The sequence below is a fragment of the Streptopelia decaocto genome (genome assembly GCF_964273445.1).
Source record: "Streptopelia decaocto genome assembly, chromosome: 4".
NCBI classification, from domain to species: domain Eukaryota; kingdom Metazoa; phylum Chordata; class Aves; order Columbiformes; family Columbidae; genus Streptopelia; species Streptopelia decaocto.
Genome location: NC_138658.1, coordinates 12,749,681 through 12,762,977, shown reverse-complemented (window position 1 = coordinate 12,762,977; position 13,297 = coordinate 12,749,681). Strand labels below are relative to the sequence as shown.

General features: G+C 43.4%; 1 protein-coding gene and 1 long non-coding RNA gene across 2 annotated transcripts in view; one reads left to right on the top strand and one right to left on the bottom strand.

Annotated features, from left to right (window-relative positions):
• Positions 1–813, bottom strand: part of FGF2 (fibroblast growth factor 2) — a 28,434-nt gene extending 27,621 nt beyond the window's left edge. Inside the window, exon 1 of the mRNA XM_082050679.1 lies at positions 367–813. Within this exon, the coding sequence (XP_081906805.1) occupies positions 367–553 (187 nt within the window). The 5' untranslated portion in view covers positions 554–813. The remainder of the gene's footprint in view (positions 1–366) is intronic.
• Positions 814–2,192: 1,379 nt separating this feature from the next.
• On the top strand, positions 2,193–12,621 carry LOC309439091. Its single transcript, XR_014183925.1, has 3 exons — positions 2,193–2,328; positions 11,973–12,072; positions 12,173–12,621. It is a non-coding gene; the product is annotated as an uncharacterized lncRNA (long non-coding RNA).
• The last annotated feature ends 676 nt before the right edge of the window (positions 12,622–13,297 follow it).

Sequence of the window (13,297 nt, the reverse complement as noted above, 5' to 3'; positions counted from 1 at the left end):
CTCTCATGGCGAGTCGGGGACCAAAGCAGCTTGAGGCTCGGAAGCGCAACTGGCTGGAACATGCTGGGAGGTGGGTCTGCAGCCTCAGAGCCTCTGCGAGGGCGCCGGTCTCAGTGAAAGTTAAATACAGGAAGGCACAGCGAGACGTGGATTTGCGATACGTGCCTGTACGTGCATATGAATAAAACATACGCCTGTACATACATACACTTATTTATACACAAGGGTATGCATATTTACAGATGTTTTGTAAGCAACGCTCACTGCTGATGCTTTAGCAGGACGGGACGGCCGCCGAGGCACCGGCCCCTCTCGTACGCCCCGCTGCCTCGGGCGGGGAGGCCGCCCGCCCGGTGGGACACTCACTGTGGGGGTCGCTCTTCTCCCGGACGCCGTCCACCCTGCCGTCGGGGTTGATGCGCAGGAAGAAGCCGCCGTTCTTGCAGTAGAGCCGCTTGGGGTCCTTGAAGTGCCCGGGGGGGAAGGCTCCGCTGCCCCCGTCGTCGGGCAGCGCTGGCAGCGTGGTGATGCTCCCCGCCGCCGCTGCCGCCATGCGTCGGGCCCCGGCGGCGCCCCGCCGCCCCGGGCCCCCGCCGTCCCCTGCCGCCAGCTCCGGGCGGCCTCGTCCCCTGCCCCGGCCGTCCAGCCTCGCCTCCCCGCCGCCCGTCCCAAGCCCTGCCCGGCCGGCCCCGCTCGCCGGAGGGTCCGGTGCGGTGCGGTCTGCTCCCGTCCCGTCCGCAGGAGCTGCGCAACGGCGCTGCCGGCCGGCGAGAGGAGGGCGGGCAGGGAGAGCCGAGCACACCGCGGACGGGTTCCCCGGCGGCACCGGGCTGCCCCCGTCGCCGCCCCGCCCCCGCCCGCCCCCGCTCCGCGCCGGGGGCCGCTCCCTGCCGCCGGGGCAGCGGGCGGGCGAGGCGCTTCCCTGGGGCGGCCCGAGGGGCAGAGCGGGGCCGGCTGGCTGCGGGGGACCCGGGGGGGCACTACGAGCCCCGTGTGGCGCCGGGCGGTAGCGGGCCCTGGGGCCGGGCCGGGCTGTCCCGGGAGCGGGCCGGCGGGGCCCGGCCCGCCTTGAATCGCGGGTCTTCGTGCCGTGCGAGCGCGGCACTGCTGCGCGAACAGCGGCTCCCGCCGCCGGCAGCGCTGGGAACGGAGTGCGACAAACGTGCCAGATTCAAGGTCAGACATCTTCTCCACTGGCTTTATAAATAAAATTAAATAACTGGAGAGTTATTTTAAACCAGAAGAAGTTATGTGGCCTCTGTATCACATTAAATTGCTTAAATCACAATATAATAAAATATGTTGGCCTGTTAAAATTCACATGGCAACCATTTGACTTCCGTGCATTTACTAGAGAGAACTAGTTCATCTCTAGCAAACTCATGTACTGCTATCTACAAAAGGCAACAGGAGAGAATTCTGGCATCAGCCTTTTAACAACACTACTAGTACTTCTAAAACAAATGCGTACATAGCTTATAAAGTGTATAGACCCATCCAATACAATTTGTGCTTGAGACCAGCAACAAAACTGAATGGTTTGTTTCAAAATCGATGATTTGTGCCCCAAATCACCTGTCTAGCAGCAGGGCGTTCATGCTTGTACCTTGGGAAGCTTTCTGACTTCAAAGGCAGCACCAGCAGCCCTGGACAATCTCATCCAGGACAGCTAACACCAATATTTTCATTTCACACAGCCAACAAACAGCAACCCACACTGAGAAAAAAAACACCAAAGCAAGACACGTCTGTCCAGCAGATGCAATTTGTAATACCTTTTTTGCTAGCACAGATGTAAAGCAATTTTGTTCCCAGTCATCAATTTCCCTTCCCAACTCTGACCCTTTGCAAGCCATAAATTGTAATTCTTTACCAGAATCAGTGACAATTACGCTGCTTCCCACACCCTCACTCCAGAGGCTTAATCATGATGAATGGAGCACGCAGAGCACAGTGTGTCCCGGCCCAGGGCAGGCGCAGGTTCACCCCCGTGTCAGCCAGCAGCCCCCTCACAGCACCATGGGCACAGCCAAGTGTCATGCGCCTGTGGTCCTTCTCTATGTGTGGGGATTTCAGCCCCGTCACTCATGAGCGACCCTCCTCTCCTTACGTTTCCAGCTCTCTCTTCTTGCCACCCATCCACTTATGACACTTTCTGCCATTTCTCCCGGAAACCCCACTGTTACCACTGTACCTGAAAGTTGTAGACGTCATGGTCAACAGTGAAGACCTTCCTGATTTCCTCTTGCAACGGAAGCTGCATTTGTGGCAATTCGTGTCCTTGCACTATAGTCTTCCAAAGTCCTTGCCTTGCCTGTTTCTTCGAAGGTAAGTGAAAGGAAGATAAGGTAGGTTCAGGTAGATGATGAGAAAAGGTGAACACATCATTCTTAAAGCTCTAAGAAGTTGTGGGGTTTTGTTTGTTTGTGTTTGGTTTGGGCTTTTGTTTCTTTGGGGTTTTTTTAAATGTTACACACACACACACCCCCACACACACACACACTGGCAAACACCAACTTTTCTAAAGACTAAACATCCGTCGTTTCACTCAACTATTTCTGTAATTCTGTCTTCCCCTGCACACACAGCAGGTTGTTCACAGCTCTCCCATATCAAACCCTAAGCACTGTTCTGGGAAATCGCATTTTGGCACCTTGTAGGTGAGCGCTCTATCTTCTGGGATGAAGGATACACCCAGCAGGGTAGGAGCAGCCCCCGTGCCCCAGGAGGGCCCTGCAAGAGTGGGCCAGCTGGAAGCTCTGCCACCGAGCTGCCTGCAGCTTAAATGCCATGTTTCACTGGATAGGGCCCACATATTTCTCAGTTTTCTGAGCCCTGGCCCCCATGGTGGGGCCCAATCCAGTGGTGGCAGGGCGGATAACGTAGTTAGCTCAAATTCCTTATCCTTTAAAGCTTGTGCAGCTGGAAGTGGCTACCAGTAAAATTATGGGGCTTGAGAGCTCTTTAGAAGCTTGTAATTGGGGCTTATATCTGTGGGGCCTAGAAATAAAAGACAACAAAGCTCAAATGGAAGGTCCTATTCCCTAAGTTATCTGCACTCACCTCAAGATCTGCCAATTTTTTATGTTTTCCTATCTTTCTTCCAATGGAAAACATACTATTTTTTCTCTTCTCCATTCTATTTTCTTCTGCACTCCAACCTCTTAATATGGTCATTAATTTTCCTCTTAACACTGACTAAAGCAATTTTGGCAGTAGCATTTTCCTTTCTTGTGGCCTCAACCACGTTAACCCTACCACCACCCTTCCTCAACTTCGATCTTGCACACAATTACACCAATACAGCTACTTCCCCTCCACCCAAACCATTAATTATCCCTGCTTCCAACCCCTTTCATAAGCCTTCTCTTGGCCCATGTAAAACATACGCCGTGTTAAAATGACTGAAACCCTACCTTCCTTCTACTTCAAAAATAAATCTTAGAGACATATTCTCTAACTCAGTCAATTTATCTAAATTATGTACCTTTTTGTGTTTGTCTTCCATTGTTTTGTAACTAGCTAGATTTTTTAATAGCTTACCTCTTAGAGAGAAAAACTTCTTTTATCCAGGGCTGCTCTCATACTGGGTGGGCACACAGAACAGAAGGCACTTCACAAACAAGACAGACACATCATTCCAATGGTAGATAATTGTGGGCCATCTGCATGTCCAAACATTGCCTTTTTTCAATAGCTAATGCTTACATTTCTAGAGACCTTTAGTAGCATTGCACTCATAACACCTGAAAAAAAATCCTATTGTTAGTCTGGTTATAGAAAAACCTTGACAAATGGAAGAGTAATCTTTGAGATATTTCAAATTAGGAGTAACAAGCTGCATCAGCTCCATCAGGTTTTAATTTTTAATCCAAAGTGCAAGAATCCAGTCTACAACTTTCCCAGACTCTCTGGGAGATATTACTACAAATCCTGCTGTACAACAACCCCATAAAATTTCAATCCCCTTTTCACGGAATTTGCCTTTAGAGGAGTTTCAGCCATGTGTCCTTGACAGTTTGCTAGGAATATGTCTCCACAGTGCGTTTGGTCATACAGGTATCATGAAGATTGTGTTCAAAAAGCGTGCTAAAATAATCTGCAGAAGACCTGATTTACCATAGAATTAAAACAAAACAAAAAAGCCCTCTCTTTTGAAGACTTTTTAAAACCATTAGAAAGCAAAGACACACAGGAACACCTTGGCTCATCCGTCTTCCCACCATTAAGACATAGCAGGTGGTTTGTATCAATATGGCAGCAGGAAATGCTTTCAACTATTAGAAATGGAACATCAGCCCCAGGCCTCCAGTGCATCACAGCACTTCTTGATTCTCTGGGTTTCTTGGCTTCCCAGTCACTCTCTTTGGTGCATATCCAAGTAACGATTAGCCAAAAAGAGATGGATAGGCTGTGTCTCTTTTGAAGTTTTTCCTATGTTGTCTAGTGCTCAGACTTACAGTGGAAAAAACATCTCTCTCACTTCACCAGCACATACGGATGCCGAATGCCTCCCACCACGCTCTCATTCACTTGTCAAAGGCAACATCCTCCGCAAAGTTCCACGCTCGTGGCCAAATCTTCTGTAAGCATCTTCGACTTCAGCGTTACACTAGCACCCAGTCTGGCCCACACAGGAGCTGCCAAACAGCCAGTAACACCCCAGCAGGGAGTGCCAGGTCTTGTTTGGAGCAGGGAACAGCCTACACGTTGCCTGGGCTTGTGCAGCGCCTCAGTCAGGGTAAGCATCATGCTCACCAAATTAATGTAAAGCAATGTTATACAACACACATCTCCTGAATCAATCTCAAGAACACTGTGATAAGAGACCTTATATACAGCCAAGATATAAGCTGAACTTCTCTGAGAGTGAATTGCAGTTCTTCTGATTCAGTCTTACTTGGTTAATCCTTAGCATTAAGGAAGGCTTCTCCTTCCTCCAAATAACCTGTGGGAAGAGGGGCTTGCAAAATGAGCAAGAGGTCAACTTGTAGTTCTGGTAGTTTGCGAAGAAAAGGGTTGTACTAGGATCAGAAACAGAAAAGAGCATTCTCTCTGTCTTTCTCCTCTAACTTTCTGGATGTTACAATTCTCTGCTCCAGATGTCTTCCCCAGCTTAGAAAAATAAATCACAAAATACACATGATGTGGACAGCGTTTGAATAAATCTACCTCAGTGCTCACTCCAAGTGGAAGATAACGTTAATGGGAGACAACAGCTTTTGTGCAGACAGTCCAGGCAGACATCTGACTAGATGAAATATAGCAAGTGTCTTAATCTTTTAGTGAATTGTTTACTTTTAAGATAATACATTTCTGGGGAAAAAAAAATACTGCTTAACTTTAAATCTATTTCCATCTATGTCTGAGCAGGAGCTTAAGAATTCAGTAGCAATTTATTCCCCAGAATTCTCAGTTCTTTCACCATCAGCAGCTGATATTTATATTCTGGGTCAATATTCGTATGCTCGCTCAGGAGCTCAACCACGTGCTTCATCTGCTTTGTGTGGTGGAAGCATACAGCCACAAAACTGTCAATAACAGACTGAATTTTTCTTGTCAGTATTAATTACTATAGAAAGTAGACTCATTTTTTTGCTCATCCACTTTTTTAAGTGCAGATTATGAGAAGGTTCTGTATTTGAAGTATTTATGCATATCAAGTGCCTAAAAAGTCTTCCTTTTTAAAAAAATCTGTAACAGAAGTTCAGATTTTCATTTATCTTTCTCATGGCTTTCTGACACTTCATCAATATTTTTTTAAATAAAATCTTATTTCTGCCCACTTAATCTTTTTTCTAGTACAAACGGTAAAAAGAAATCACATCTACAAGAGAAAAAAAAAAATCTCCTTCCTATTACAAACCTCCTATAGTCCCCATTCCAGAAGAGTATTTTATTCCTGTAAAGCACCAGTGGACACTTGTTTATGTCTTTCTAAAGTAAAATTTTCTGAATATATGCTTAATCTGAATATGACCACAAACGGTCAAAACTTTGCTTTGGGTTGTCTTTACAAATAGTTGATGTTGGAAACATAACAGCCCAGGACGGCTGAAGATAAGAGAACTAACAATCGAGTGAGGCTGAAATTGGAAGTAAATCAAATTTGTCATGGTCCAAAATGATTGCACTTGGAAAACGACCTAAACTGTCTAAAACCAATGACGCCTGTTGCAGATATGAGAGATACAGTAGTGACCTCAACTTACGAGAAACAAGAAATAGTGTTCTAAGTACAAGTATTTATGGAGGTTAGAGTTCAGAATTAGCAAAATGGCTACTCTCTAACATATAAACAAACACATACACACTCCTTCTCTGTATCCACATTATATAGAGTAATAAATATAAATTAGCAAAATTACTCCAGACTAAGAAAATAAACCATGTCAACATAAAGACTGAGAATATTCAGGAAAAAGAAAAGAATCACTTTTAAAAATACTCTGAAACCAAACATCATGAACTAAAAGAATTTGAGTTAATATTGGATTTCAAAGAAACCCCGATTTATTAAGGGAAGTGACTCCTTATCGGGAACAATCATAAAAACACATCTTTTTCTCACAGCATTGCATTATAACCATAAGGTCGTGATTTAGGTATTTATCTCTCCTGATCCCACGCCAGTGGAGGGGTAGTGGCTGAAAAGGTCACTGCTCCAGCTGTCCTTCCTATCTCCAGGACAGCTGTGGCTGAGCTGCCCCAGCGTGGGCTCTGAGTCAAGGCAGTTTAAAGACCTTTATGTTGTCAGTAGTTCTGTCAGTTGTCCCAAAGTAACATATCCCCGGCTTATGACTCAGACACGTTTCAGTTTCATTATATCACTACAGGGTAAAGTAGTCGCTCTTGTGCTGGAAGTGCTTGGACACACATAAGAGATGATAAGGAGATCATCTTCCCTATAGTGTGGGAAAATCAGTGCTTGTGAGGCAGATACAAAAAATGCAGCCCATGTCTGTCTGTGATGTTGTCATTCAAGAAACCCATGTGAACAGAGTGCATACAAAAATTTAAGAAGTGGATCTTCACATTAACATCGAATAATTCAGGTTGGAAGGCACCTCTGGAGGTCATCTAGTCCAACACCCCTACTCAAGCAGGGCCACCGAGAGCTGTTTCAAGTTCTAATGATTTTCACTCTAAACACTTCCACATCAACTACAATCCACTCTGGGTAAAATATTACCTACCTCACTGTGTTACACTGCCTAGCAAGTGATCAGGAAATAGTGGTATATCTGTTGCAGATTCTTCTTTATCCTCTTTTCAGTTAGGTTATTCTCTTATAAGGGTCATAAGATTCATAACTTCCATATGGGCTAATTCTGGAGAATGCCAAATTATTCACAGGACTGCAGCTGGAAATTAAAATATAGGTGGAGGTGGGGAAAAATCTTCTTTCCATTCACTGGTATGTTATAGTACAAGGCAAAACTAACTTCATGGAGGAATATAGCAAAGACAGGCTATTCCCAAGGAACAGGAGTTACCACATCATGCAGCTTTCATCATTTCACGTTTAAGGGCAAGGAAAGATGAGATCAGCGAGACGTTACAAAGAAAAAATATGTTATTTTACTATATCATGGATTAAGTTTCTACCAGTTGCTCAATCAAAACCTCACTCTGCATTATTTCTGTAGAATGGATTGGCTGGCAGGTAGAAAATAACAGAAATAAAAAACAAAAGCCAAAACCCTCTCTCTTGGTAACAATCTGTACTGATAGTATTCCAGAAGGAATGTCACAACAACTTTCCCGTTTGTTTTCTCTTTGTTTCAGGGCGGTTTCCATGGATGCCCAAACCTAGGCCCCACTGAAGGGCTCCCCAGAGCATAACACCATGTAGCAGCAGGTCACAGACCAAGCATCACATGCAGAACACAAACAGAATTCCAGTAGCACAACCAACACATTAAACCTCTTGCAAATACAGTTTACTGTTCAGGATGTAAGTACACCAGAATTTGAAGAAAGAGAGACAGGCCCTGGAGCACTATTAGAAGTGCAAATAAATTACGCAGTCTCTTGTACTGTATTAGCTTTTAGTTCTAGGGAGGGAGAACTATCCCCAATGAGTTTGAGACAGCATTCAGTGCTGGGGTGGATATAGTTATTATTGCTCCACCACACCCCAATTCACCCATCCATGCAACAGCTAACTTAGGTGAAATGCCTTCTGGATTTCTCCCCTTTCTCAGCTATGAAATCCTTCCTAAATGTCTTTAAATTTACCATTACTGCACATGAACGTACACCTCCTACAATATCTGAAGTTACAAGTACTGTAAGTGCAACTTAAGCCAACTGGCTCTTGTGAAATCTTGTTTGTTTCTTGGAGAGAAGCTTAGTGCGTTTCTGAGTGGTAATTTAAAAAACCATAAGCTGCTATCTGCATGCCAAAATACAATTTGTTATCTGCCAAAAAAATGACTTTCCCAACACTGTCCAAGCTAATATCTCAAACCTGACCAGCAATAATTAACTTCCAAGCATCTGGGAGGTTCAATGGCTCAGTGATCTTTTTCTGTGCAAAAGGAATACTCATCACATGAGAACTACTGTTTAGTTTACATGCATTTTTCCCCTCAGGAAAAATTAGAGAATGAATGCCTGTATAAACCACTTTGTTACACCCTCATTAGTTTTATCAAATGCAGTCTTTCACCAAGTACTTGATGGAAATTTTGTAACAATATGCCCATCTTTGAAAACAACCTGAAGAGAGAGAAAAGGATTTGTACGTTGCTATGTAGTCCTTATCCCAGTGACAGTAAATTGATGTGTCAATGGATTTCACTTTTCTGGCTCTAATCAAATATACAGGCAAAAAATATCACAGCATACATTACTATACTATACATGACAGCAGATAATCTGGAAAGTGGTAGGAGAAGGACCAGCTCCTGCTTTCCTGGCTGTGTGTTTTTTTTCCTGTAGAAGCTGTATTATGTGGCCAAAGAACCACTAGTGAATGCTGAAGTTTGCTCTGACACTGATGTGGCCAATTACTGACCCCTGCCTTGTTCAGTTGCCAGGCATAAATTCCAGCCATTTCATACTTCAGATGGCATTTGGGAAAAACTTCTTTACAGACCCCTGTAACATTACAATGGCATGCAAGAAAAGCTAGATGTACCTTAAAGAGAATGCTGAAGGTTCAAACTCTAAGCACCAGAGACCTAAGGGCCAAAAGCCAGAGTTACAGGTGCCTTTCCAGTCTGAATGTTTGCCCTGAAGCCTTCATGCTCTGTTAAAACTGTTAATCAGCCCTAATCTAAAACTCTCTCTCATTCTCTGCTGACATCCTAAGGGGGTTATCTGCTGATAATGCATAGACAGCTGTACTCACTATCTTTGCCACAGGCCATAATTACTCTGTGACAGTAAAACAGTAAAAGTTGCGTGTCATCCCCCCATATTGAGTGGTAGTAAGAGGAGTCAATGCATGTATGTTATCAGTGGATTTCAATCTTCTGACAGCAGATGAAGGGAAAGGCTGTGTAATCCTCCTCAGACCCAGGAGTAAAAACCAGGAGGACACTGAAATAGGCACAGACTCATCTTCCTTTCTCTTGTCTGCTCCACCCTCCACCCCCAGCCTGTCTCATCTCCTCATCCTTTGTCCCCACCCTGTTCCTTTCCCTTCCCCTGCTGCCAGGCACAGGTTTCTAGCCTGTTTCTAAATCTTTCCTCAGCTCCTTATGCCAAGCTCTGTCCTTTGGACTACTTTTCCTTTGTATTTCCCTATGGCTCCTAGCCACGTGCTTCATAGCTGGGTTTCCTTTCCCCACTTCTTAATCTCTGCCTCCTTTCTTGAAGTTCAGAGCCCATGTTCTCATTCCCTGGCCAATCCTTGTAAACCTATAGCTTAGTTTTTCCATGGACTTTTTTTTCTCCCTTCCCCTAGCACTTTCCCTCCTCACAGCCATTCCCAGCTCCCTGTTTCACTCCTCACAGGGTTGAAGCCTCCAGTCCCCTCAGTTTGCCCATCACCACCACCCTGCCTGCCTGCACATGACAGGGAACACTGGACAATCTCCAGCCAGTCTGAAGTTCAAAAAGGTTCAAAAGGTTCAAAAAATGAAACAATTTTTAAGACTCATACAACTTATTGCAGAACTCATTACAAAACTCTTCATTCCTCTTTAAAGGAGGTAAGATACTGTTGCATAGAATACCTCAGCAAGTGCAACCAATCGCAAAATTCTATGTTGTCTAGGAGTGCTCCACTGTGAGGAAAAATAACAAAAATATATGTGGCTAACTTCATTGCCATAAATATTAAGGGCTTTCATTCTGACTAATGGCCCACCTTGAGTCATTTCACTGCAGTCGACAAGTAACTTGCAAAAAGAACAAAAAACTCAGTAAGGAAATGAAAAAAACCCTTCCCCTCAAAGACAAGGAGATAAAATTCATTGCAATTAATGATATTAATGAATTAAATGAAATCAAGGCAGCCAGCTAGCATCTTTAGTGCATATGTTTGCATACATATACTGTACACACAGGATGCATAAAACTGAGTGCCTAGAAGTCTATTTTGTAAAATTTACTTGGCATCCTGGCTAAGATGAATACTGGATTTTAGCTGTTATTTCTGTTAATAATTGAATTGCATTTTTTCAGACAGAATAACCTCAGCATTTTCATATTAAATTGACAGCAGTTTATGAATGAATTTATGGGATTTTTCATCTAATGGTTCATTTATTTTAAAAAGACCAAGTTAATATAAAAAATGCCTTTTATTGTGTTACACATCACATTTTATGTCAGTTGCTCCTCATATGAAGTTGGGCTTTTCTTTAATTAATTTCTTCCCCATTGTTGCATTTCCTACTGTTGTTGTTGGAATACAAACAAATAAGGCCACTCACCTCAGAGGTATTAGTCTTTTCTTATGACATCAGTGTGTAGGCTGTGCAAAATCGAGGCATCTGTTAGTCACTCGCACCATCTGTGTGGGCCCAGAGAAAGCAAGATGTAATCTGGCATATGGTGAGCTTTGTACAAAACAGCAACAATCCATATTCAGCTGCACAGATGCAGTGGATCCCTTGAGGAGCCTCAGTCTGCCAGAGTGTGCGCTTGTGGGTGTCAGCGCTGGGGGTCAGCTCTTCATAACGCAACGAGGGAAAACTTTTTGTTTGTCCGGACAGGAACTGTGAGGGTGGTGGCAGTCAGCTTCACAGACTAGAGTTTCTGAGCCAAACTGCGGTGGTATTAAGTAGCACTTTAAAATTTCAGAGCCAATATCCTTTCTCATTTTTACTCATGTAAGAAAATTTGCTCTGGGATGAGTTGAATAGAAGGAGGAAGAAAGTAATGAAATCACTCCCTTTAGGTTTTTATTTCCCACAGGAGTAAACCCATTGTCTTTCCAGGCCTCTCTGAAGCTACCACAATGCTGTTCCTCAAAGTGGGGAAGGAAGGAGTCTACCAGGCAAAGGCTAAACGCATAGTTAGCAGGTCTACAGGAGTCTCCCTGCATAGCAGCGTGCAGAAGGAAGAACAGGACGTGCACAGGACATATCTCCAGGCTACCTCACCTATTTGGTTGGAATTTATGATAACATTACCTTTTACTCACACCTTTTCAATACATTGCACCTTTCCACTGACTTCTTTGGCAGTCATCTCTAGATTTTATTTTTAGTGCATATTAGTGCATACAGATGACAACTACATGAAGGTACAGCAATATTTTTACCTACAGCACCTGCATGTTCCCATGAAAGCACACAAGGGCTTTTACAGCCCTACATCAAATTACTTCCACTTGTGCTGAACAGAATTCCTGTAATACGTATTTTCTCTAACTAGGGGTCCTGTCACAGTCCCCACCATCACAGCTACTGTAAGACAACACCAATGCCATGCCAACTACTCCATGTTTATCAAGGGTATCTGTGGACATTGCTTTCAAGGACACTTACGCTTTCCAACCTCTTTTTTTGTAGTGGTACCACGTAGCCTAAAACGCATTATTACTTGCTGAGGAATGGTTCTCCTATCTTCCATATATATTGCTCACCACTTTTTTGGACTTTTTTTTTGAAGGTAAAGAAATCTGTTACTTATTTTCAGATGAAGTATATGATCTCATGCACAAATTTAGTATTGAGCATCATTATTTTTATGCAACTTTTTTTTTTCCTAGTGGCTAGGTTCACCACAGAGAGACAGATGAGCATAAATACTTTTCCCAGATGTGGTTGTGGAATGGAGAACAGAATGGAGCAACAGAGAACTGTGATCTTTAACAAACAAAAGATTCCATAATTCTGAGAGAGGAGGAATGCAGTCTGTCTTCTCATCCCAACAGTCACCAGAAGAGGAAGAGCAAGAGCCTTTTCTTATGCTTTTTTTCTGTAAGCACTAGAGCAAACTCCTTGCATGTTTTGCTGCATCTAACAGCATGTGCTCTTGTTATCTGGTTTCTAAGAGTAAGTCTCCATGCTCCATAAGGACAAACAGATGAGACAGTTACAATATAAGTATCATAACAAAGCTCTCAGGAGCTTGGGGTAGGAAAGAGGGAAGAAGTATATATGGGAAAAAATGGAAAATGCAATATAAGGAATGAGTTACTGCCAATGCATGTCTTCTCTAGAGCCTATAACAAACAAAGGTTAATAACCTAATAAAATAAAAATTGTGATTTTATTACACAATTGGTTCGACCATTATTTTGAACAATTAGTGAGTGTTTTGATGAGTCAATTTGACTTACTTGGGAGCTCTATTCAGAACTCTTTTCAAGCTTAGGCGATGACTGCAATTAAATTCACTTAATTGGAGTTGTTAGCTTGATGACAAACCTCTTTAAATCAAAGTTTTTCTGTTGTTCTTCCTTACACTCTAATGTTCAATACCCTGAGCATAACTCTCTAGAGAAATTAATATTTTAGGGTATCTCCATTTTGTCTACAATTTTTAAACAGTTGATTCCCAGGCAACACCCCCAATGCTCTCCAAGTTAAGCACCAGTAAAGCATCTTGGCACTCTAAAACTGGAGTCAATTCAGGCCTCAATCCAAATCCCTTAAAAACCTATTGGGCTCTTTCAACTGACCATGGTAGCCATTGATTTTAAGAAATTTAACTTCCCAGTCAGTTCTCTCTAGAAGTCCTTGCTCTTTGCATCACATCTGTGAAACTACTTGGTTCTAGGCCATGTAGTAAGGACAACCGAGTAAATATGTGACAAAAATACTGATGAAGTGATTTGCTTAAAAAAAAAGTCAGAACAATTTGTAGCTTTATCCAGTTACTTTTTAAGCAA